The following is a 25,603-nucleotide window of genomic DNA, read 5'->3' on the forward strand; positions in this document are numbered from 1 at the left end:
ATAAAAGGGACAAATGGCATGCAATAGAAACAGCAATGTCAGCATGTAGAGAGTTCCAATTGCGCTCTGAATGGAGTCATCACATATACTGGATATAGTCCCAACCTGGCCTTTTCCTAGGGTTTGGCTTTACTGAGAACTCAAATCACTACGTAGAACAGACTTCAACCTAAGTATTGCCATGAAGCCTGGCTGTTCTCAGGGTTCCTTGTTCTTCTCCCTCTCTGCTTCCAATTACCTCTCTCACTAAAATAGTCCCTTCTTCAATACTTAGACCATAGTCAATTCATTTCTGTGAAGCTGTCTGAACATCCCCCCAAAATAACTCAAGCATGACTCAGCAAAAAAACCAACCAACCAACCAACAAAAAAATCTGTCTCTGATCCATGAGAGGACCTTCCCACTGATCCCATGACTCCTTACTTTGCTTAAGAGCCTTTGTCATGGGACCGTGTCAAAGGCTTTCTCAAAGTCCAAGTACATCATATACAACTGGATCATACTTGTCCAAACATTTGCTTATGCCTTCAGAGAATTCTAATAGGTTGGTGAGACATAAGTTTCCCTTTGCAAAAGCTGTGCTGACCCTTTCCCAACATACTGTGTTCATTTATGTGTGTGATGGTTGAATCTATAGTAAAGAATTGAACTATTTTGCCTGGTACTGAAGTTTGGTTTACCAGCCTGTAATTGCCAGGAACCCCCAGAGCCTTAAAACAAAAAACCAGCATCACATTAGCTATCCTCCAATCATTCAGTACAAAGGTGGATTTAAATGATAGGTTACATAACCCAGTTAGTAGTTCTGCAATTTCATATTTGAGTTCCTTTACAACTCTTGGGTGAATACCATCTGGTCCTGGTGACTCTGATACATGTATCAGTTCCTTCCAAAAACTCCTCTATTGCCCCCTCAATCTGGTACAGTTCCTCAGATTTGTTACCTAAAAACAAATAGCTCATGTGTGGGAATTTCCCTCACATTCTCTGCAGTGAAGATCAATACAGAATTTGTTTAGCTTCTCTCCACAATCACACCTCTATCAGTTGGCACATACACTCATGCTGTCAGGACTGGAGCTAGGGGTTTGAGTGCCCTAGGCGGCCGGCAATTTTGGCGCCTCGAGCGCTGGTCTAACGGCTCCGGTGGAGCTGCCGCAGTCGTGCCCGCGGGAGGTCCATCGGAGCCGCACGAGGAGCCGACCATCCGCAGGCAGGATTGCGGCGGCTCCACCGGAGCCGCGGACCAGCAGACCCTCCGCAGGCACCACTGCGGCAGCTCCACCGGAGCTGCCTGCCTCCCCCTCCGGCAAAATGACGCCCACCAATTATTCTGGTGCCCTAGGCGATTGCCTAGGCTGCCTAAATGGTAGTGCCGGCCCTGCATGCTGTACAGTATAGCAGATCCAACGGGAACACTTCTTGTGGTGATTGTTTGTAGACTGACAGAATTAGTTGCAATACTAGGTTAGCTGGCCTATGCATGGATCTGAGAATATTCCCCTACCATCTTCCTCTCTACCCTACCTCCCACAACCCTCAGGCTTTAAGTTTGTCTACTGGTACATCTCACCTCTATGAAACAGTCACTAAACTCTAATACAATAATTTAATGGTTTTTTCCCCACAACTCTATTGCATATATTTTTTCATGAAGGCTTGACATCTTTAGATACATGTTATTAAATGCATAAACAAGGTATAAAATGTGATGAACCCTGGCTCTGCAGCAGTGGCATTGATTAACATAGTCTTTAAACGTTTTTTTGTCAGTAATTTCCTTAAGTGTCCTGCTATATTTTTTGTGAATTTTAAAGTGACATTTACAGTCAGCTACATATCTACAGTCATCTGCAATCGCACTTAATTGTGCACTATGCATTTGGAACATCAACGTTTTATTTTAGAATGTACAGTTTTAAGTTTGTTTTTATAAATGTTTTATAAATGATCATTTGAATAGGTTTAAGGTATAGTACTGCCAGTAAATGATCTCACAGAGCTTTCACTGTCACCTAATAGAGCCCAGTTAGGTATTATTGGGATTTTCTTTATGTGCCTTCCCCCACACATACATTTTGAAAGCTACTTTTTATTCTTCAGTTAAAAACAAATAATAATCATCACCCACCGTCAACCACCTACACTCACATTTCAACATATTTGTGGTAAACATAGCTATGAAGAGAATGCCCAATATCACTGTACTCATTGCTTATTTTGGTGTTAGAAATTCTAGCCCACGAAAGCTTATGCCCACATAAATTTGTCAACTGTTGTAAAGTTCCATTAACTTGAATGGCTATAAACAGATTTATACAAGCTGAAAATCTGCTCCTTAGAGATACCACTTCTTGTTAGGAAATCCAGAGATTAAAAGCAATTAAGCAAACATATTTGGGAGGGTGTGTGCCCAACTAGACAGAGTGATAAGACTCAGGAGACAAGCTCTACTTCTGGCATGCTGGGTGACCTTGGACAAATCATTTCTTGTGTCTGTTTTCTATCTGTGAAATGGTGACAATACCACCACCTGTATAAAGTGTTTTGAGATCTTTGGATGAAAAGCAGTAACATCATAGCTAGTTATTAGTATTACATGTTTAACTGTCAGTCACCAAAGAGAGTCAAGCACTACAATACATTTTGGGTAGATATACTTTGCAAATGTTCCAATATGTACAATTTACATATACATAAAAAAAGAGAGAGGCAGCTCTACAAGCAAGAACGGATTCTTCCAAGTTGTAATTGTGGCTCAGACTGCCTACCTTGGGCAACTTAATTTTCAGAAGTTCTGAGTGCACCCAATTCCATCTGAAATCAATGAGACCTGTCAGCACTCAGCACCTTAATCTCTCTGTATCTTTGTTTCCCAATACAAATAAAAAGACTTGTCTAATCATGGGATTGTTAGGAGCATTTGTTAATGTTTGCCCAGTGTTGAAGACGTACAGAGCTACACAAGTGCTATATATCATGGCAGCTACTGTGTAGTTTGTCAGCTGTACTCCACTTATGTTGAGCTTTAAAATATTAGATTAGCATACAAAAAAATTCAGTCCTAAGGGTCCCATTTAATCCCTGCACAACACATGGTTTAGGCAATAGTTTCCTAAACCCTGGAAAACGAAATAGGTTACACAAGAATCATGACAAATACTATATTTAATTCTTCCTGGTATTTTATTAGCAGCAAAAAATTTATTATTCACCATTACAGGGGTGGCCAAACCATGGCTTGTGAGCCACATGCAGCTCTTTTACAGTTAAAGTGTGGTTCACAGAGCCACTCAGGCTCTCCCCCATCCTCTGCCAACCAGACTGGGGGAAGCTCAGGGCTTCTTCCTGGTGGCAGGGTGGTGGGCCTAGGGACTTCTGCCAGAGGTAACTGGTGATGGCTGGGGGTCGGGGGCGTACAATTTAAAGGTTTGACCCCCCCCTCCCCCCAACAGCTTGAGTTTGCCTCCCCAGGCACACCCCCTCTTTACCCTCAGTGGCCACTCCCTGCAGCTCCCAGGTGTTAGCTCCACATGGAGACGCAGTGGCTAACAGATGGGAGCTGCAGGAAAGGGCCGCTATAGTGGGAGAAGCAGCAGCAAAATCAGCAGCTCTCCCTGCAGCTCCCAGCTGTTTGCTGCTACCTCTCCCCACAGCCGCAGCTTCCAGCTTGTACGTTCCAACAGCTGCCCTGCAGGGAGGGGGCCTGGTGCCACCATGTGACCAAGCAGGGCCAGAAACCCTGGCAAAAATCGGGGGAAGAGGGAGCATGTGACTCTGCCGGTATATTAATGGTTCAGTTCCACCAGGCCCCCCTGCTGGGGCTCAGGGCTTCAGCAGGAGCAGGGCTGAAGCCCCAAGGGCTGGCAGGTGCCTCCCTGCTCTTGAACTTCTGAAGATTGTTGTATGTGGCTTGGAGGGTCAGTCAGTTTGACCACCCCTGCTCCATAACTTTGCATAGGTTTTTACAGAGATTAAAGAAAGGACACAGTCTCTTCCTTGAAGAATTTACAAACTACAGAACATGAAGATAGAAATAGAAGCTGGGTAGGGAATAGAGGAAATGTAACTCAGCTAAGAATATAGTCCAAAATAGATTATACTGTAGAGATGGGCAAAAACTGGATTTCCATTTTGTTGGAAATTGTAATTAAAAATAAATAAATTCCAAAATAAAAGTTTCCCCCCCATCCCCAAGATTTCTGATGCAACAAAATTCTAACAAATTTAATTAAAATGGTCAAGACATGTTTGTCTCAGCACAGGGAGATGGACTAGATGACTTCCAAGGTCTCTTCCAATCATACATTTTGATAATATGGTTCCAATTTTGACCTTGAATTTTTCATACATGTTTTATATCAAAACAATGAATTTGCTTTAAAAAAAAGTCATTTTAAAGTGAAAAAATCAAATTGTTCCATTAAAAATGTAAAAATAGAACATTAAATATTTGTCCCCTAAACAATATTTCATCCAAATTGACTTGTTTAGAAATGTATCAATTTAGATGAAAATTTAGATGTAAAATTAACTCCATAATGTGAGTTTGAGTGACAGGAAGAATTGTAGTAATATCCATATCACAGGGAAGGTTTGTGGCAGAGGAAAGAGAATGTAAGAAAATAAGAGCAACTATACTGGGTCAGAGCAAAGGTCCATCTAGCCCAATATCCTGTCTTCTGACAGTGGCCAATGCCAGGTGCTTCATAGGGAATGAACAGAGCAGGTAATCATCAAGTGATCCATCCTCTGTCGCTCATTCCCAGATTCTAGCAAACAGAGGCTAGGGACACCCAGGGCCGGCTTCAGGTCACAGCGCGCCAAGCACGTGCTTGGGGCGGCATGCTGCGGGGGGCGCTCTGCCCGTTGCTGGGAGGGCGGCAGGTTGCTCCGGTGGAGCTCCCGCAGGCGTCCCTGAGGAGGGTCCACTGGTCCCGCAGCTCTGATGGAGCATCCGCAGGCACGCCTGCAGGAGGTCCAGTGGAGTCGCAGGACTACCGGACCCCCCACAGGGAAGCCTGCGGGAGGTTCACTGGAGCCACTGCAGAGCACCCCCTGCGGCATGCCACTGTGCTTGGGGCGGCGAAATTGCTAGAGTCAGCCCTGGGGACACCATCCCTGCCCATCTGGCTAATAGCCATTGATGGACCTCTCCTCCATTAATGTATCTAGTTCTTTTTTGAATCCTGTTATAATCTTGGCCTTCACAACATCCTCTAGCAAAGAGTTCCACAGTTTGATTGTGCGTTGTGTGAAAAAATACTTTGTGTTTGTTTTAAATCTGCTGCCTATTAATGTCATTTGGTGACCTCTAGTTCTTGTTTACTCCTTCTCATAACACATCTCCTTATTTACTTTCTCCACACCAATCATGATTTTATAGACCTCTATCATATCATCCCTTAGTCCTCTCTTTTCCAAGCTGAAAAGTCCCAGTTTTATTTATCTCTCCTCATATGAAAGCTATTCCATACGCCTAATAATTTTTGTTGCCCTTTTCTGAACCAATGTATCCTTTTTGAGATGGAGTGACCACATCTGCACACAGTATTCAAGATGTGGGCATAGCATAGATTTATAAATTTGTGATAGCCCTTTGTAACTCTTTGCAGTCTGCTTTGGACTTCACTATCGAGCAGTTTTGTATCATTTGCAAATTTTGCCACCTCACTGTTTACCCCTGTTTCCAAATCATTTATGAATATATTAAATAGGACTGGTCCCAGTACAGACCCCAGGAAGATACCACCGTTTACCTCTCTCCATTCTGAGAGCTGACTATTTATTTCTACCCTTTATTTCCTATCTTTTATCCTGTTACTGATCTGTGAGAGGATTTTCCCTCTTATCCCATGACAGCTTACTTTGTTTAAGAGCCTTTGGAGAGGGACTTTGTCAAAGGCTTTCTGAAAATCTAAGTACACTATAGCCACTGGATCACTCTTGTCCACATTCTTGTTGACCCCCTCAAAGAATTCTACTAGATTGGTGAGGGCACAATTTCCCTTTACAAAAACCATGTTGACTCTTCCCCAAATCATGTTAATCTAGGTGTCTGACAATTTTTCTTTACTATAGTTTCAACCAGTTTTCCCATTACTAAAGTTAGGCTTACCAGCCTGTCCTTGCCAGGATCACCAGTGGATCCCTTTTTAAAAATTGGTGTCACACTAGTTTTCCTAGAGTCATCTGTTACAGAAGCTGATTTAAACAATAGGTTACATACCACAGTTAGCAGTTCTGTAATTTCACATACGAGTTCCTTCAGAACTAAAGAGAGATGCTCAGTTTTTATCATTTAATTTGAGGGCATGGTAGGATATTCTTGAGGCAATGTTGGAGAAACTGGGGCCTTTCTTATCCTTCCTCAGAAGCAGGAAGTATGGATCACTGTCAGAGGCAGGATATTGGACTAGTTGGACCACTGTTCTGACTCAGCATGGCAATTCCTATAACCCTAGACAAAGAGATACAAGCTTAATCAGGAAGAGAGATAAGGGCCAAAAAGGCAGAAGACAGTTGTCAGCACCGAAATGATGAGAAACCAAAGGAATAGATGAGGTCACCCAAGAAGATAATACAGATGGAGATTAAGGTCAAATCCCTGGAGAACACAAGCAGAGGGGAAACAAGGTTTCCTCAAAGGTATTGCAGCAGAAATGGTCAACAAGGTGAGGTTTGTTATGAGAGGCTACAGCAAGCTATAGTTTGGAGTACTGGAGAGCAGGAAAAGCTGCTCCACCCTGTTAAAAAGATAGATCCCTGGTTTCAATTCAGGGTGTTTATGAAAAGAGCAAGTGAACACATGCATCCTCTCACCACTTCCTTCCTGTGGTGAATCAACAGGTCAACAGTCTGAAGTCTCAGTGAAATATGTACACTAGCGTGAACTCTGTGTTCTTTCAGATATGAAGGGGGAAAAAAATCCCAACCAAAATACATTTGTTACTTCATCTAGATAAATTAGTCAGAAGGACAAGGACAAGTCACTCCCAAGAAAAATGAGATGTCAGAATTTACAAATAAATACTCAAGTTCATTCAACCTGCTTTGAGATGGACCTTGAATCCTTGTGATTATATTTATGCCCACTTTGGGTTCTTATGTATTTGCGCTCTCTCTCTTACACATGCACACGCACTTAAACCCTTAAAATGACTCCACATTTATATTTTGCTTGTCTTTTCTGACAACACCAAAACCAATATATCAACTGTTACTAAAATAGACTCTTTTATTGCTATTTCATTTCTAAAATAGCACTAAGTTTAGTTAATATAACTGAGCAGAGACAACCAGTGCCTCATACCAGGCATACCACAGAGCCACACAAAACTGCCAACACAAATGCTGAAACAAAACTTAAGTTCTGTTTCAATAGTTCTCTCTTTTTTTAAACACAAGCTGCTTTCAATGTCCATCCATTTTTAAAGCAGGACAGTTTAGAACCAGCTAATTTAGTCATCATGTTTGTGATTAATGCACACTGAACATTTCTTTTTTTAAAGGTACCAAATCCAGTTGTGCAATTTTATTTAATCAAAATGTCCATTGACTTAAATGGATGTTTTGACTAGGTCAGGTTTGCAGGCTTGGGCCCTTAACACACTAATCATCTTCTACTTAAAAACCACCATATGCTATAACTTACTTTCATTTATAGTGACTCTATATAGTTAAATCAAACCATCTGGCTCAACTGATTACAGTGCAGAAAGAACACAGACCTTTTGTGTTACACTTCATGGAAGTATAATCAGGCGAACTTGAAACAAACATAAGTATCAGCTAACTTGACTTGAGAGTTCAGTGGTGTAATAAATTTGCAATTCATTACAGCAGCATCATTAGGACCGATTAAAAGGTTTTCCATCAATTTTTTCCCGCTCCAACAGGAAACTGGGTTTTCAACTGTATCAAGAAAAATGTCACATAAAAGGTCTGCTTTCCCAGAAAATGTTTTGTTTTTTTGTTTATTTGGTGGGAAATTGATAACTTTCCAAGGAAAACTTGAAAGTTTGGGGTTCTGGCAGTTTTGGATTGAAAGTTTTCAGCTTTTAGTTGTTAAAAGCCAAAAACAGTTTTCTAATGAGAAGTTGAACTATTGCAGAACAAATAGTTTTCTAACCAGCTCTAATTACCATTAAAAAGCCACTGGGTATCAACAGATGTCAGATGTATCTTTCCTATTCTGAGGAAAACCTACGGTATGAGAATCGCCACTCATTGAATGACTTGGCAGGACAAGATAGTTGCAGTCAACAAGATCATCTCCTTAAAAGGTCACTGTTTACAACAAAAGTAAAATAATTTAATATAGTCAAAGCAAAGAAAACTTCCAGCTTGGGGTTCAACCCTGTGGTGTGACGTTTGGCATTAGGCAACATTTCCTACACAGTCAATTTATTGTCCTTCCTCTATGCAAGGGTGGGGAACCCTGAGCTAATTTAACCTTTTGCTCACCAGAGACCAGTTAGTGCCCAAGCATGATGTCACTGTATGTTAATCACCGGCAAATCCTGAATCTAATGATGAACAGTGAACCTACATTGTACAAACACACATATCCAAAATAGGAGCAGCTTGATGAAGTGAGGATATAGGATAGGCATAATTTGCACATATTTGAATGGTGCAAAGAGGAAGAAGGATGAGGAACTTAGTGTGGCACACAGAAGTAGAACTAGAAATAAAAGAATGACATTAAGAAGTTTGGACTGAATATCAGGGAAGCTTGCTGAGAATGATACATACTAGGTGATGGACTACTCTCACAGAGGAAGTGGTGGGAACCCCAACGCTTAGGACTTAATTAAAACTATACAAGACAAAAAGATAGAATAATGAACAATCTTGTGTTTTCAGGGAGATGCATGAGATCAATTAGATTAAATCCACCTCCAGATGATTTTATTGCCTTAGAATTGAATTTGCTAAAAAAAGATTTCTTCTCTAGTTAGTAATGGTCTGAAATGAAATTTTAGACAACAGTACATTGCACTTCAATATTGCATTTCCATAAAATTACGGTGAATTGCAGCATAAAAATGGAAATGCAATGGAAATAAATCTCAACTGAAGACTGCCTGACTAGATGTAGATTTAAGATATTTGTACTCATTATTAGGTGACAAAAGTAAATGTGATGTGTTACAGGTGTTTATTGGCCTCTTCTACAATATTAAGATACATAATCTAAGAAAAAATAAGAGTAATGTATACTTTAAACAATTATAATCTTAGGCCAATTCACTTTACAGAATACAGACAAAAAAGTACCTAATTGTGATTCAGTTTACGCAGATCATAGTACTTAGCATACTTAGATCAAGGACATTTATTTTAGAAGAGGAAGTGAGTGCACACTAAAACACTGGATTAATTATGCTAATTTTCTATATATTGTATGCACACAAATGTATAATTCTTGGAGATAAAAAGCTACTGTGAAAAGTCTAACAGTAAAATATCACAGTTCAGAATTGCACATGGAGATTAACAGGCAGCCAAGGTCTCTCTTAGCATGTGTTCTTGGAAGACACTTGGTCTCTTCCAGCACCACTCAGACTCCTCTCTATTTATAATATTCAGCTTCCAGCCCAGTTAACTGTGTATATCTTCCTGTGCACTCATGAAAAACACTTCTGTCTATTACTGACCATATGTTTTCAGGTGTTGTGTGACATCAGAATCTGGCCCAGTTACTCTGGTACACCAGTGTAAATCTAGACAAATCAATAGAAAACAGTAGCATTGCTCTGAATTTATACTGGTGTAACAGAAGCAAACCTAGGTCACTTTGTCAACACAAAAAGAAACTTACCTGTAGCTCCCCTGTAATCTATTAGACTTTTAGTGGTTTGAAGGCACCTGCTGTGCTGCACAATACTTGAGCTAATCTAGTAACTGTTTGAACGTAACAGGATTAATCTGTTTAATAATCTGGAAGAGCCCTAGGTCCAGTTTGAGAAAGGCAAGTCAATCGCAGGTTCTGGGTGGACAACTAAACCTTATCCCCTAGCCAACACCCAGGTTTGGGGTAGAGGGACCAGTCGGCATAACATTTGTAAGATACCTTGGTGACTAACTGCTATTGGAGTTCTTGGGATGTATCTGGTGGATGTGGGCAGTGAGTTCAGTGATCGTGGGCATAGATAATTTGAGTGGATCTTTGGATGAATGTGAGGATGGAGACCATAGTTAACAAAGAAGGGGTCTGCTTATGTAGGTGAACTCAGCATGAAGGATCAAAGACAGCCAATTATCTTGATGATTGTTTTCTAGTTTATGTATGCATTGGTCTCAGACCTGATTGACCCACTCTGCCTGACCATTGGTCCTTGGGTAATATGACATTGATGTTAGGACATCAATACCCAGGTGGCATAAAAAATTCCTGCCAGAAGCAGGAAATAAACTGTGGTGCCCAGTCAGATACTATGTCCACAGGCAAGCTGAGGAGACAAAAGAGCTTGTTAACAAACAGGTGGGCTGTCTCTTGAGCAGAGGGAAGTGACTGGCATGGAACAAAAATAAGCCACCATAGTTAAATGGACAATCACTACTGGAATTGTAGTGTGGTCTTGGGAAGGTGGTAATTTCCTGATAAAGGCCATAAAATGATGGTCCAAGGCCAGTGGTGACTAGGTAAGGGCTTGAAGAGATGTAGTGGTATTGAGTGGGGGAGGAGAGGGAGGACGTCCTCGTCCAGGTGCAAAGATCATAAGACAGAGTCTACATAGGAAGCAACAGAGGTGCATACAGCTGGCCACCAAAAGTTCCTCGTCTTGGAATGTCTGAAGTGGCCTGCCAGGGAAGCATTGTGGCTGAGTTGTAGGACTCAAAGCCAAGTAGCTCCTTCAGGTACATTAGATGCATCCCTCACAGCACAGGATCCTGTCCTTGAACAAACACTGTGGAGGTATGGTCCTGGTTGTAGTCTGAGGCTTGACAGGTTTGGATGGCAAAGGGATTGTCAGTCAACTGAGACTGAATGGAAGATAACAAGTCAGAGGTTATGGTGCCAGAAATGAAGTTTGGGGGCTTGAGGATAGGAGTCAGTCTACTCAACAGGCTTTAAGTACTCATCCCTCTGTGCCAATGCATCCGCCTTCTCATTCCTTATCCTAATTCAATAGATTACTGTGAATTTGATCATTCAAAGAAGGGGGACCATCATGCCTGCTGTTGGTCCAGGTATTGGCTGTCTTTCCAAATATTTATGATCTGTAAGAACAGACTGGGAACCTAACACTTCATCTCCCAGAAAGAGTTATTTTGCAAAGGCCACTTTGATGGACAGCAATTCTTTCGATAGGTTATCATATTTGCTCTCAGCAGGAGTGAATTTTCATGAGTAAAAAGTTCATGGGTAAAGTTGCTCATTTGGAGTGTCAAGTTGGAATAGACCTGCCCCTTGCAGTTCAAAGTGTCCACCTTAAAAGATCTAGTAGGTAGAGTATGGGAGCCAAGATGAACCTTTCCTTCAAATTATAAAAAGCACCCTGACTTTCTCGGGACTATTTAAGTAAGACTCTCTTTCACAGCAGGTTTGTGAGAAGGGCAGCCAGAACAGAGAATCCTGGGATAAGTCTATAAAATTAGCAAAACTCAAGAAGTTCTAGAGTCAATGGACATCCTTAAGTGCTGCCCACTCCATGATGGCTGATACCTTGTGGGGGTCCACTGCCAGTCCCTGTGGCAAAATAATACAGAGAAATTCAAGGGTTTCCCAGTCAAACTTGCATTTCCATTGTTTCACTTATAGATTATTCTGTTTTAGTCTTTCAAGAACAGTACACCCCTGATGTCAAAAAGAGGTTGCTCACAGAAAGTGAGAATGTTGTCAAGATAGATAAAGACAAATTGGTGAAGTATATCCCAGAAGATATTATTCATAAAGTGCTGAAAGGTGCTGGAGCATTACATAGGATGGACAGCATGACACATATTCATAAGTGACCGTATCGAGAGTGGAAAGTGGGCTTCCACTCATCTGTCTCATGGGAGGGGGGTGTCACTTCTTGAGGTTCAAGGTTTTCCAGTGTGGGGCATGAACTGTAGCATACACCAGTTTGGTCCTTGGGTCCTGGGGGACAGGATTGCTAGCAATACCAGGAGCTAAAAATTGTATGGTTCCCAGCGAATGTGGGGATCATGAGTAAAAAGCCAGTACATATCTAAGATGACTAGAGCAAGGTGTTCCCAGTTTATACCAAACTGGAAGGTATCCTGATGCTTCCAGAGAGTGGCAACTGTCATTGGCATGGCCTAGTGGGCTAATGGTCCCAAAGATTAGGTACTCATCAGTAGTCTCAACCAGATTTGGAGAGTTCTTGCATATCATAGTATCACATGGACCTCAAAGTTCAAGATACTCAAGGCCCCCCAGTCAGCTAGGGCCTCTAGATGAATCTTGGGGCTTGCCAGTATTCAAATCAGTGGACATATGCAGAGCCGCATTGGAAAATGGCTTCACGGTCCTGCTGTGCTGACCGAGGGCCTCCCAGAAGAGGGAGAAAACCAAATAAGATTGGACTCGCTCCTTGGGGTTCAGGCCCTGCCATTTCCCAGCCCCTGTGCTGTCTGAGTCTTTACTGGGCACATCAGTGCAAGTAGCTGGGTTGCCAACACAGGCTCAGTTGCTAGTGTCAGAGCTTCTCTGTATCAGAGAGCTGTGGGCAGGGCCTGGTTGACTGTCATGGGTTCTGATGACAGGGAAAAAAACTCACGTGGTTGGGGTAGCATGGACAGGGATGCTAATGGCCTCTGGAGAATTGATGCACACTCTCAGCACCGCTCCATGAGTGGATTGTTGATTCAAATGCTTAAACCAATCATATTGTTCAGGGTGGGCAGAGGGTCTATTCACATAAGTTCATCTTTTATAATCTCGTTTAACCCCAGTGGAAGTGGTTATAATGCACTGCTTCATTCCACCTGTTATCAGTAGCCAAACAATGACATTTGGCTGTGGGTGAGTATCCCTGCTGTGAAGCCTGGAGGGCTGAATCCATGTCTGCATATGATTGGGGTCAAAGATAATAGACATGGCTTGAATTAATTCCTCTAATTGTCCCAGGAGGGGGCTGGACTGTTCCAGAAGGGGTGGGGGAAGCCCAAGCCAAAGTGAACAAGTTTAAGATGAGACTCATGCAGGCCTGATCAGTGGGAAATGATCTAAAGTGCACAAAGAACAGGAGCCAGCATTGTCTTGGGAATCCTCAAAACTCTTTCCAATCAAATTAAACAGGCAGTGGAATCTTTGGCTCCAGGTGCAAGGACAGCGTGAAGGAGTCAGCAGCAACCTGTTCTTGCAGGTCCACATTCTGTATTTGCCACTTGCAGTTGCAGGTACTGAGCGTCCACCAGTTCCACTGGTGCCTTAATAGGATCCATGCTTGCACCAGAGCCCCTGGCCCTTATGTGTAGGCTGCTCAAAAGGCCTCGTGGCTGGAGCAAGCAACAGGAACTGAGTATTAGAAACTAGGGATTAGAGACAGAGCTGGAAGCAGGTGTCAGAGCCAAGAGTCCAGGCAGAGATCAGGAACTGGGTGCCAGAGCCAAGAGTCAAAGCTAGAGGCAGGATCCAGAGCTGAGGGCAGAATCAGACACCAGGAGCAAGCAGGGTAACAGGTAAGGAGATCTCATATGTGGACCAGGGTGAGGCAAGGTTGGGAGCAAGTCAGGGACAGCAGGAACAAGGTAACTCTGTAGGAGTCATGGTGGTGTGAGCCTTGAGCACCCAGGAAGGAGCTGCTGCTGCAGGCTTAAGAGCCAGTCTGCTGGCCCTTCCAGCCAATCTGGTGGCATATCCAATCAGGACACTTTTTGCAGGCTAGCTGCGCACATTAAATTGCCGGGCAGAGACTAGCTCTGCTACAAGCCCTGATTTGTAACAATATCCTTACACTGACACAGTTAGGAAACATTACAGGTATTTTAGTGATCTCCTCTTCTGACATATCTTGCATTCCAGCCTGTTACCTGGGCATCATGCTAGGCTCAAGCATACAGTGTGCAGACTGGCTGCTAATAAACTAAGACATAAGGCAGACCCATGCTGACTCAAAAACGAAAGAAAAAGAATGACAGCAAGAGTAAGGACTGAGGAAAACCACTCTCTGCTCCTACCCCCATCCACCAGGACAAAATACTGCAATTTAACATTTGTAAGTACCTCACCGTACTTGTTAAATCAGACAACTTTCCAGTGGCATCTGAGAAACAGCACATGCTGTATGTAAATCAAGTCTTATGTCTGTTGTTACTTAGGGAAGCTGAGATATAAAATACATACATGTTTGTGAAAATACAGCTGGCTATTACTGTCCAATAATACATCACTGAAAAGATTTCCTTTAAATAGACTGGGATTAGTTGACCTGCCCGCATCCCCAGCTTAAAAGTAAACAACTTATTAGTGGGAGGAAGAGCATAGAAAAGAATGATGCCTTTGGGAAAAATTAAATGTCTATATCCAGCTTAGTTTCCATCTATTTTAGCCATGCAAGGATAGAAGTTGTGAACCCTAGGGTCAGAGATGTATGCTTCAGTGGGCTAGACCTCTCTGAGAATTTTGAATTATTATTTGTCTATGGGCCTACTGTATAGAAAAACAGAACAAGGATTTCACACTAGCAACACACAGTGCATCTTTAGGATGATTAGCTATAATGCTGATCCATGCCAGAGTACTTGATGTGTTAGCACTGTTGAGACTTTGCAGCACAAATTCTACTGCAGTTTTTCCAGATCTGAGCACCACTGAGTTGCTTTCCCCTCCCAAGAGCTACAGCAGATACCAATTTAATTTATAAAGTGGTAGTATATTAAATATATTAGTCTGGGAATAACAGAGTCTACCTTTGTTTTATTTCATGTGTTACAGTCCCCTTTTACCAGGATTTGACACAAATTGTATAGAACAGTTCTGTTTGGCCTCCAAGGTAAAAAAAAGAATTAAAAATGACAACAGCTCAGTAAGAAATCTATAATTATTCTGTTATCCATCAGAAATAATGAAATACATTACATAGTATGTGGAAGGTAGGAAATTGCTAATAACTTATGTCTCTACTCTGCCACTGAATTAATTACTTTTTTTTTTGGTGGCTTTGCAATGAGCCTTGTCTTCATGGCCACATAAGTAAAGGGATTTTTCCTAATATTGATCTTCCTCGCTGAAGCTGTTCATTCCTTCCTAGGGAGAACTGACAGAACAGGAAAATATTTTCTTGTGATCTTTTGTTGTGTAGTGAGGAGCAGAGAGAGAGAGAAGTAGCAATGTGGAGCTGATCCAGTGTAAATTGCAAGGATTTCCAGTTGTAAATTACAAGTTAAGCCAATGGGTTGCATGGTTTTAAAACTGGAGTAAGGGTAATGAGAATGAAGCCCTTGAAGTGTAAGGTCCTGATCCTGAATTGATCTCTGGTCCTGCACAGAGTTCATTTCAAGACTGGGACCTAAAATTGTGTTTCAATTAACAGCAACTCCTCCTAGTATATCAGCAGTTTTGTTCTTTCTTGCACTATATCACAACAGTACGATTGAACAATTAGGATGAATTGTCAGTGTGGCACAAAGATGATTACATGCACAGCTACCATTCACAGTTGTGTATGTAACTCCTTGCACACTAAATTTCATCTAAGCTGTTTTCAAGATTCAGAAGAAATGAATGAGAAAATTACCACAAAAACTCAGGGGGAGAACTGAAGAATAGTGATTTAGGCAATTTTCAATAAACAGGATTAACTCAATCTTCAGAGAATAATGGAAATATTTTCAGTTTAAAGGACATTCACAAGTGGCAGCAGTGTGGCTTTGCACTATGAAACAATCTAACCATCACATAAAGTGTAATAGCTGAGTTATTTACAATATATTTTAAGTAAAATTCTTCAGATATTTCCGTTTCACCAAAGTAAATATTCCATACAATGGCAAAATCCTACCTTGTAAATATTCACTTCATCTGGAATCAAAGAATGTAATTCTTATGTCACTGAAGATGGCACTCCTGTAAGATGTTTTTGGAATGCTAAATTGAGATCCGTATATTTCAAAGGACACAAGAAAGTTGAGTTTGTTGAAAGTGCATGTATTTATATAGGTTATGTCAGGGAATAACATTTGTTCAAACCTAGATCTAGATAATCAGGTACACCTGAGATCCACTTGGTGAACAGGAAACGAGAAGGGGAGGGGAGACATAGATGACTCTCACCTTTCTCCCCTTTGATTCCACATATTAATGATGTTAGCAGAAGAAGTAGGAGTGTGCTAATGAAATTTGTGATGACACATAGTTGAGAGTTATTGTCAATTCAGAAGATTGGAATATAAATATAAAATATAAAAGAACTGGATGACCTTGAGCACTGGAGTAATAAAAACAGGATGAAGTTCAATAGTACAAAGTGCAAGGTAATGCACTTGGGGACTAATAAAATTTTCTACAGTAAGCTAGGATTTCAGTCAGAAACAAAAGAGAAAAACTTGGGTGTAATACTCAATCACAGGATGACTATGAATCACCAGTGTCATGTGCCTGTGAAAAAGACAAATGCGATTTTAGGATGCATCAAGCGAAGCATTTCCAGTAGAAATAGTGAAGTATTAATGACATTGTACAAGGCACTCAGACTTCATCTGGAATACTATGTACAATTCTGGCCACCCACATACAAGATAGATGAGAAAGATGAATTCAAACTGGAACAGGAACAGAAAAGGATATAAGGATGATATGGGGAATTGAGAGCCTAAGATTTTGGCTTATTTAGCTTAGAAAAAACATAGGCTGAGAGCAGATACGATTGCGCTCTACAAATACATTGAGGATAAACACCATTGAAAGAGACAAGCTATTGAAGCTAATGAACTGTGTTGGCACAAGGACAAATGAATATAAACTGGCTATGAATAAATTTAGGCTAAAAATTAGAAGATTTCTAACCACCAGAGGAATGAATTTCTGGAGCTGCCTTCCAATAAGGAGTAGTAGGGCAAAAAAGTTAACTAGTTTTAAGATAGACCTTGACAAGTTTCTGATGAGGATTACATGTAGGAATTGCCTGTGATATCAGCGGAATTGACTATCCAGGAAGTCCCTTCCTGTTCTGTTTTACGTACATATTCTGAGTGCAGTCCCAAGTTATAAGAGCCTTGAGTCTACTCTAACCTGCAGATGTTATTCTGCTAGTCCAGACTGGCTGAAACAAAGCATGCTCTGGCCTCATTCCCACTACATCCACTACACTGGGGGAGGGTGGGAAGTAGTGTTTAGGCAGCTATGCCAACTTCATATCTTCCAGGGAGGCCCTTATTCAAGGGAATTCCTAATTCCCTGTCAGTGCAGCTCTGTATCTCATTGCACCACAAGAATAATGCAAAAGGGATGGATCAGTGGCCAAGGATCTTTTTGAGATGATATTTCTCTTTAAACATAATGTATATTTAAAGAAAACCTGATTTGTTATTTCACTCTTTTTTTTTTGTAAATGCTGGAATATAACAAGTGGGAATCTCTAGCCCTGCTGAACATGGGGTTACTCATTAAAAAAATGCCACTACCACCAGTAACTCCCCTGTACACAGATTAGCGCTACTTGGATGCTTTGTTTTGTTGGTGGGTGTGGGAAGAAGAGGGAAAAAGAGATATCCCCTGAGAAAAACAAGAAACCCAGGGATCACCACACCTACCTTCATAGATCCAGTAATCACACCAAACATCAAGAAATCTGTTATCTACAGCCAGGCATTCATATGCCACACAATATGCTCCAAGAAGAAAGTCTGGGATAGACACTTTAACACATGTAAAAACACCTTCAAACAAGGACAGTCCACCAGAGAAGTAGATCACATCATGGAAAAGGCCACCCAAATAGCTTGAGAGAACCCACTTCAGTACAGAAATACACTCCTCCTCTCCTCCTTCCGACTGCACAACCTTAGTTGTCACCTACCAGCCCACAATGGAACCCCTATAGAGTATAATCAAACAACTACAAACCATACTCAATGGAAACCCCATCCTGAAAGAAATCTTTCCTGAATCTCCTCTTCTAGCCTTCAAACAACCTCTCCAAGCTCATCATCAGAAGCAAGCTCTCCACAGACCAGGACACATATACTCAAAGCAGCATCAGACCCTGCCAGAAAAACAGATGCAAACCCTGAAGACAGACTCCACTGCTACAACACACACTCCCCCAGAACACACCTTTCAAGACTCATGGATCCTACACATGCCTATCACAACATGTGTATACCTCATCCAGTGCACTAAATGCCTCCCCCAACAACTATGTGGGTGAAACCAAATAATCACTTTACTCTTGAATGAGCTCACATAGGAAAACAGAAAAACCCAGAATGTTCTGTGGGTGAAACTTTTCACAAAGCGATCACTCTATATCTGATCTCTCAGTCCTCACCCTCAAAGGAAACCTGCACAACACTTCAAAAAGACATAGAATCATAGATTAGGGTTGGAAGAGAGGTCATCTCAAGAGGTCATCTAGTCCAATCCCCTGCTCAAAGCAGGACCAACTCCAACTAAATCATCCCAACCAGGGCTTCGTCAAGCTGGGCCTTAAAAACCTTCTAAGGATGGAGATTCCATCACCTCCCCGGGTAACCCATTTCAGTGTTTCACCACCCTCCTAGTGAAATAGTGTTTCCTAATATCCAACCTAAACCTCCCCCACTGCAACTTGAGACGATGACTCCTTGTTCTGTCATCTCCCACTGCTGAGAATAGCCTAGCTTCATCCTCTTTGGAACCTCCTTTCAGGTAGTTGAAGGCATTATCAGATTCCTTCGCCCCATGCCCCCACATATTCACTCTTCTCTTCTGGAGACTAAACAAGCCTAGTTCCCTCAGCTTCTCCTCAGTCATTTTTGTTGCCCTCTGCTGTAAGCTCTCCAGTTTGTCAACATTCTTTCTGTAGTGGGGGGCCCAAATCTGGACACAATACTCCAAATGTGGCCTCACGAGTGCTGAATAGAGGGGAATAATCACTTCCCCTGATCTGCTGGCAATGCAGCCCAATATGCTGTAAGCCTTCTTGGCAACAAGGGCACACTGTTGACTCATATCCAGCTTCTTGCCCACTGTAATCCCCAGGTCCTTTTCTGCAGAACTGCCACTTAGCTAGTCAGTCCCCAGCCTGTAATGGTGCATGGGATTCTTCCCTCCTAAGTGCAGGACTCTGCACTTGAACATATCTTGGAACTTGAGTTCATTACTCTGTTAGACGCTACAAATCATGGACTGAACAAAGACACTGGATTTATGATTTATCACAACAATCTGTAACCCACTAACCCCCACTTTTTTGTCCTCCAGAAGTGTTAACGGGCCACTCCACCCTGAAAGATCCCTTACAGTGTGTGCTAACTACTTATGCTAAACAATCTGATCCATCTTGCATTTGCGCTGTGACTCTGGGAGTACTTTTCCCAGACCTGAAGACGACCTCTCTGTGGCTGGAAAGCTTCTCTAGCTCACCAACATCTTGTCTCTCTAATATCTTGGGATTGACATGGCTACAACTACACTACATAGTTGAAAATTGGTAATGAATATATATTTAAAATTCTCTCAATTTTCATAATGTAAGATTTTATTTGCACTATGCTTAAGGAATATGGCCCTGATTCTGACAACACATATGCACATTCATAACTGAGTTTGCAGAATGGGTGACACAACTTAGAGGCACGAAAAAACACAGAAGACAGGAAGGGAGGGGGCAGAATCATAGAAGATTAGGGTTGGAAGGGACCTCAGGAGGTCATCTAGTCCAACCCCCTGCTCAAAGCAGGACCAATTCCCAACGAAGACATCGCCCTCCCCATTTTTTACTGAAATTTTAGAAATGTTCAGACCAACTCTAACTTTTACTACATTATTCCACTTCCCCTTGAACTGAAAGGTCTGACACAATTCAAGAAAACATTCTTATACAGGAGAACATATAAGCACATATTTAGATTCCAGTTAGGCACATGAACAGGGACAAGCTTAAGCACATGCTTAAATACATTCCAAAATCAGGATCTCTAAATGGATGCATCTCACATTCTGACTTACTGCACCTTCCATTTCAAAGAAATTTTGTGCACACTGATGTCTACACTGGGCACAAAAATCAACCAATCAACATTTAGTGCAGCATGGCCTCTGACTTCATCATGCTGTTTGTAGTATTTCCTCTTTGCCATTTGGGCTATAACCCATGGTAATAAAATTAAGCTGTCAAGGCTCCAATCCAATCCTGCTTCAGGATCTACTAAGGCAGACCCCTGTATCCATGTGTCATCCCACTGTAAGTGTGTGAGTGCAGAGGTCAGCACTAGCAGATCCAAATGCAAGAATGAAGTCCAAATATGTTTTTTTTCCCCAGATTCAAAGATTTTCAGATTATTTACTGTACATACCTGGAAAATTTGGCATTATGCTTGGAGACTGTCCCTGTCAGGGTTTTGATACTTTGCATCAGAGTATTAATCTCGGTTGCCTGGAAATAGCCTATGTGTTAAGAAAACAGATCTGTTATTTTACTGTAGCCAAAATAGATCTATTTTTATCAATGGCCATTGCTGAGCATGTGTAAGTTTTTCTTAGGAAACCATATAGTGGAAGCCAAAGATTTTTTTTTTTAAAACAGAGTTTCATTCAGACTTCAGCCAACTCATGCTAACATTCATAATGGAAGGTTTGCTTCTTTGAAATATTGGTCAAATAAATATCAAAACAAAGCAATTTTAAAAGGCTATGACTTTTTGAGATTTTAATTGCATTAAAGTCACCATTCTTCAAAAATAAAAATAAAAAAGTTATTGATAAGTTGTGTTGTAGCTGTGTTGGTCCCCAAGATAAGTAGCAGAACTTACTGACTCTTCCAATGATGCACAAAGGTCATCCTTGAAGTGACAAGGTTTGTCAACAAGGACTGCACAGTTGCTGAAGTTATTTCCTACTTTTAAGCAATTAGGAACTCATGCATAACTGATTTATACAAAAATATTGCAACATGTATAAAATCAGTAATTTTGGAAGGATATATCTCTCACAAGAAAAAAATTGAACTGTCATTTTATTTTTTGCTGTACTGCCCATGTTTCCCCACACTCCATTTTCCCCCTACATTTACCTCCAGATATCCAGTAACCACTGCAGATGCACCAAGAATCTGTTATCTACAGCCAGGCATTCAGATATCACAGAATATGCTCTGATGAGGAAGTCTGGGATACAAACCTTGTCACGCTTAAAACCACCTTCACCAATCAAGGACACTCCACCAGAGCAGTAAACAGCATCATGGAACAGGCAACCCAAATACCCTGAGAGAACCTGCTTCAATATGGAGTGGGGGTGGGGACACTGACTGCACACCCTTATTTGTCACCTACCAAACACTGGAAGCCTACAGCATATCAAAGAATTACAATTCATACTTAAGAGGGACAACACTCTGAACAATATTTCATGAACCCCCTCTTCAGGCCTTCAAACAAATCCTCCCCCAACGTCAGCCAGCTCTCCACAGTAGAGTTGCCAACCCTCCTGGTTTCCCCAGGAGTCTCCCAGAATCAGGCTCTATCTCCCGGAGACTACTGAAGCCAAAACAGGAGATTTTAGGCCACTAAAAGTCTGTGAGCACAACGGGGATAAGGCAGGCTCCCTACCTGCCCTAGCTCTGAACCGCTTGCAGAAGCAGCCGGCATGTCCCTATGGCCCCAGGGGGCTCACAGACTTTTAGTGGCCTAAAATCTCCTGTTTTGGCTTCAGTAGTCTCCCAACGCCCCAACATCAGCTATGTGGGTAAACCTGAATAATCACTATGCTTTCAATTCACACAGGAAAATGATAAGACAAAAACACCATATCACCGTTGGCAAACACTTTTCACAAAGTGATCACTCTTTATCTAACCTCACAGTCCTCTTATTAAAGGAAACCTACACAACAGCTTTGAAAGATGAGCCTGGGAACTTATTCCATAACTGCTAGATACCAATATTCAATAGCTTGTTACAACAATTTGTAACCTACTAACCCTCCTTTGTCCTATGACAGCACTGGTGTTAATTACTCACTTCACTTTAACTGGTCTCCTGAAACATACCTTAAGCTTTTATGCTTAACAGACTGTCACACCTTGTATTTAGATATGATACTCTGATTACTTTTTCCAGACCTGAAGAAGAGCTCCATGCAGCACTCTCTCTCTCTCTCTCCAGCAGAAGTTGGTTCTGTAAAAGATACTACCTCACCCCAGCGTGGCTCTCTCTTACTACTACTCTTTCAGTCAGGAGCACTCCCATACTGGAGCTTCTTTGATTTAAGTGAGAGGGATTTACTAGCAGGATGGTCTGTTAGAAGACCCCTTAACTTCCCCAGATCAGCATTTACTAGCCATCTAGACATGCTGCAAGGCCTGTCTTTTTCCTTCAACATTTGGGGGGAAAAAGGGGGTTAGGATTGGAGAGACAGCATCACCCTCAGAGGCCCAAGTTCATCAAGGTACTTAAGCACCTGCCAAATTACTGTACTCAGAGAGTGTTCTTGTTTCATCTGTTAGGAAAAGTAGTAGTTAGTCCAACATGAGCTGTTCCATCATATGATATTGCACGCTTACAAATATTGCAATGTAAAATTGCCTAGTGCAGGAAATGAACACTGAATTCCAATCCTCCAGAGGCTTATGTGTGTGTTTTAAATGTACACACCCAAGTAGCCCCACTGAAGTCAAACGGACTACCGCTTTTTTCAAGATTTAGGCCTTACTGATATTTTCATATAGACTGAAAATGAAATAAATAATTAGGAAATAACTATTACTAAGAGTATGACAAATTTGGAGCAAACAGATCAGTTTGCTTGCAAGGGATTAGATAACATCACCTTGTATGTATTCATATTGTGCTAATTCTGGCTATTGTATGTGACAATATTTATTAAAATTAGAATGTTTAAAATGATAATTACACAAACTTCCAGGAGGTTCATTGCTAAGAAAATACTTATAGCGACAGACCTGTTTACTTATTCACCTGCTTTTGTGAAGTCAAAATTACAATGTCCGGTTGGGATTGTTCCCCTCCCCCACCCCCAAGATAAAGCATCTCCATGTTCACATTCAGCTACTATATGCTTAACTAGTTGGTTTTCTGTGCTACTAGTGATTATAGAGCAGGTGGAAACATAGTCCAGTGGAGGCATTCCCAGTGAATCACGTGAGGTAAGATACACAATGAAAACTGTGGTGTAGCCCACAGGAAGACAGCATATTTAAGTGTATTTCTTAGATGAGAGTCATTTGAATAAATTGGAAGGTATTAAAGGGCATAGGGGAAATGTTTCAACAGATCTAAATTACAGACACAGCCTTGAATGTGTTAGTGGTATTCTATAAAGCTGTATTTTGACACAGCCAAGTGAATTTTCAAGGGAATAAAAATTTCAAACTCGATGATAATTTTGTTCACATTTCATGGGATCTATTTCAACCCTATGTGCTTCTCAGGCAGCATACAAAACCTATCAATGAGCCACAATGGGCAAGGAGAGAATTTCCCCATGTGTAGGAGCAATGAAGAACCACTGTAAGTGTATCTTCCCTTGAAAGTTCTGCTATGGAGGAGACTTTCTGGGAAAGGGCAGGCAAGTAGTCATAGCTCTTGGTGGAAAGGAGATTCTGGGCTGAAGCACAGCCCATAAACAGCTCAGGAAAAACTATTGTCTTCCCTTCAGCAGCCCATATTCCAGGTGATGCAAAGGTGACTGCCACTGTTTCCCCTCCTCCTCTGAACTGCAGCCTCTGTAGGTCAGCTCTTAAGAGATAGAAGAAATCTATCCCCTTATTTTTTTAAACAATCAGCACCTGATCTACCTTCTTTTACAGGTACACCTGACAGCAACACATGTTAACTAAAACAAGAACTCAGACTCATACCTGCTGATTACAAGACCCTATGAAAAATATTCTTCATATTAGATACTATAGTTCATTCCACTATTACATGCATAAATAAAGACAGCCTGGAGGGTGGAGGTAGAGAAGAGAGAGGGAAAAAAAATCAATAAAACTGAAACTTACCAGCAGGTGAAGAGTGTGAGTAGTGAAGTTTAAGACTGAAGCAATCAACATGTAGTTCATTGGATTTGGCTTTACCAGAAACGGACTTGGCATCATTTTCACTCTCAGTGTCTTCTGGAGAAAGATTATCCAGTTCAACTACCACAACTGACATTGCAAAATCTCTGTTAAAGTTCTCAGTTTAAAAAACAATAAATTATACCTCCCCTCGCCCAAAAAAAAAAACAACAAAAAACCAAATTCAACTTTCTTGAAGTTGCAAGTTTAACAATTTGAAAAGAAAAATGTTTTCAATGTTTCTAGAAATCCTATTATAAAAAAAATAAAAATCCACTTTTCAAAAACTGAGACCTACTATATCCAGTAAGTTGTGTGCCAGCTCTGAAACATTTTCTGAGTTATTTTTCTCTCTGTAAGGATAAAAAGTTATTCCTTTAAGAAGTTCCCCTCTATTTAGAGTGACAGTAGAATTATGGCATTTCTGTGTAGCTGCTACAGAAATAAACAGGATAAGTGGAGACATCTGTATGTCTGCTAAGAACTGGTCTCAACTTTGTTTTAACAGCTCTAATTCACATTTCATTACACATTGGTCCAGCTGGGAGGGGCTAATCACTACCAATGAAAACAAGAATATTTCACACAGCAACTCATCAGCTGGAAGCTGGCAGTTGATATGTGGAAGTTAGTTATGCCACAGTGATGTTCCTTGGGTTACAATACTCAGTCCTTTGTCCAAGTGTTTGCAGCAAGATAACTGTACAAAGACAAAGTCATTCTTTGAACAAAGTGAGAAATGTAGTCTTAATTCTAACATAGTACACCATACTGTACTATGTTAGAATTAAGACTACATTAACATTAATCATTTAGTAACTGGCTATAAACTGGGATCCAACTGTAATAATATTGGCGAATAAAATGTTTCACTATTTAAGAGAGCTAGATAAACTATGTTTATTATATTTTCTACTCCCTGCTTCTAAATAAACCTATAAAAAGCTTAGCACATCAACTACAATCTGTTTTTGTTCTCCCTACTTTACTCAACCTCTGTCCCACATTTTAGGTTCCAAATAAGTAGTACCAAGAGAGGCACCCACTGGCGATGGTGGGAAATTACACAACTACACAGATATCTCAGTGACTTGTAATTGGTCATATTCACTTTTAAAGGAGAAAAAGGGGAAGGTTGCTTTGTTTCTGCATGATGGGACTGTACAGACTAACAGCAGCATGGGTGGCAGAGGGCTTGCTATTTCAGAGTCCCCTAAAGAACAATAAACAGAATGAAACAAATGATGAAGTATAGACTGTTTATACGTAAATGAACAGTATCACTCAGGGTTTATGGTAAGAGACATGCCATTTCCTTGCAAGATAAAGGGGCTATTAGGAACTGACATCTGTTATTTATGTATAATTTTTACTGGACATCCTTCTTGTTACTTTTGTTTCACAGATTACAAGTGGAAGAAAC

At 41.1% G+C, this 25,603-nt stretch overlaps 1 protein-coding gene across 3 annotated transcripts in view; it reads right to left on the bottom strand.

The window, feature by feature from the left end:
• ANO3 (anoctamin 3) overlaps positions 1–24,643 on the bottom strand; it is a 390,484-nt gene extending 365,841 nt beyond the window's left edge. For all 3 annotated transcript variants that reach the window (XM_050955262.1, XM_050955263.1, XM_050955261.1), the window contains exon 1: positions 24,124–24,643. In XM_050955262.1, the coding sequence (XP_050811219.1) occupies positions 24,124–24,277 (154 nt within the window). In that variant the 5' untranslated portion in view covers positions 24,278–24,643. The remainder of the gene's footprint in view (positions 1–24,123) is intronic.
• Positions 24,644–25,603: the final 960 nt, after the last annotated feature.

The sequence above is a fragment of the Gopherus flavomarginatus genome, chromosome 5 (genome assembly GCF_025201925.1).
Source record: "Gopherus flavomarginatus isolate rGopFla2 chromosome 5, rGopFla2.mat.asm, whole genome shotgun sequence".
Classification (NCBI taxonomy): domain Eukaryota; kingdom Metazoa; phylum Chordata; order Testudines; family Testudinidae; genus Gopherus; species Gopherus flavomarginatus.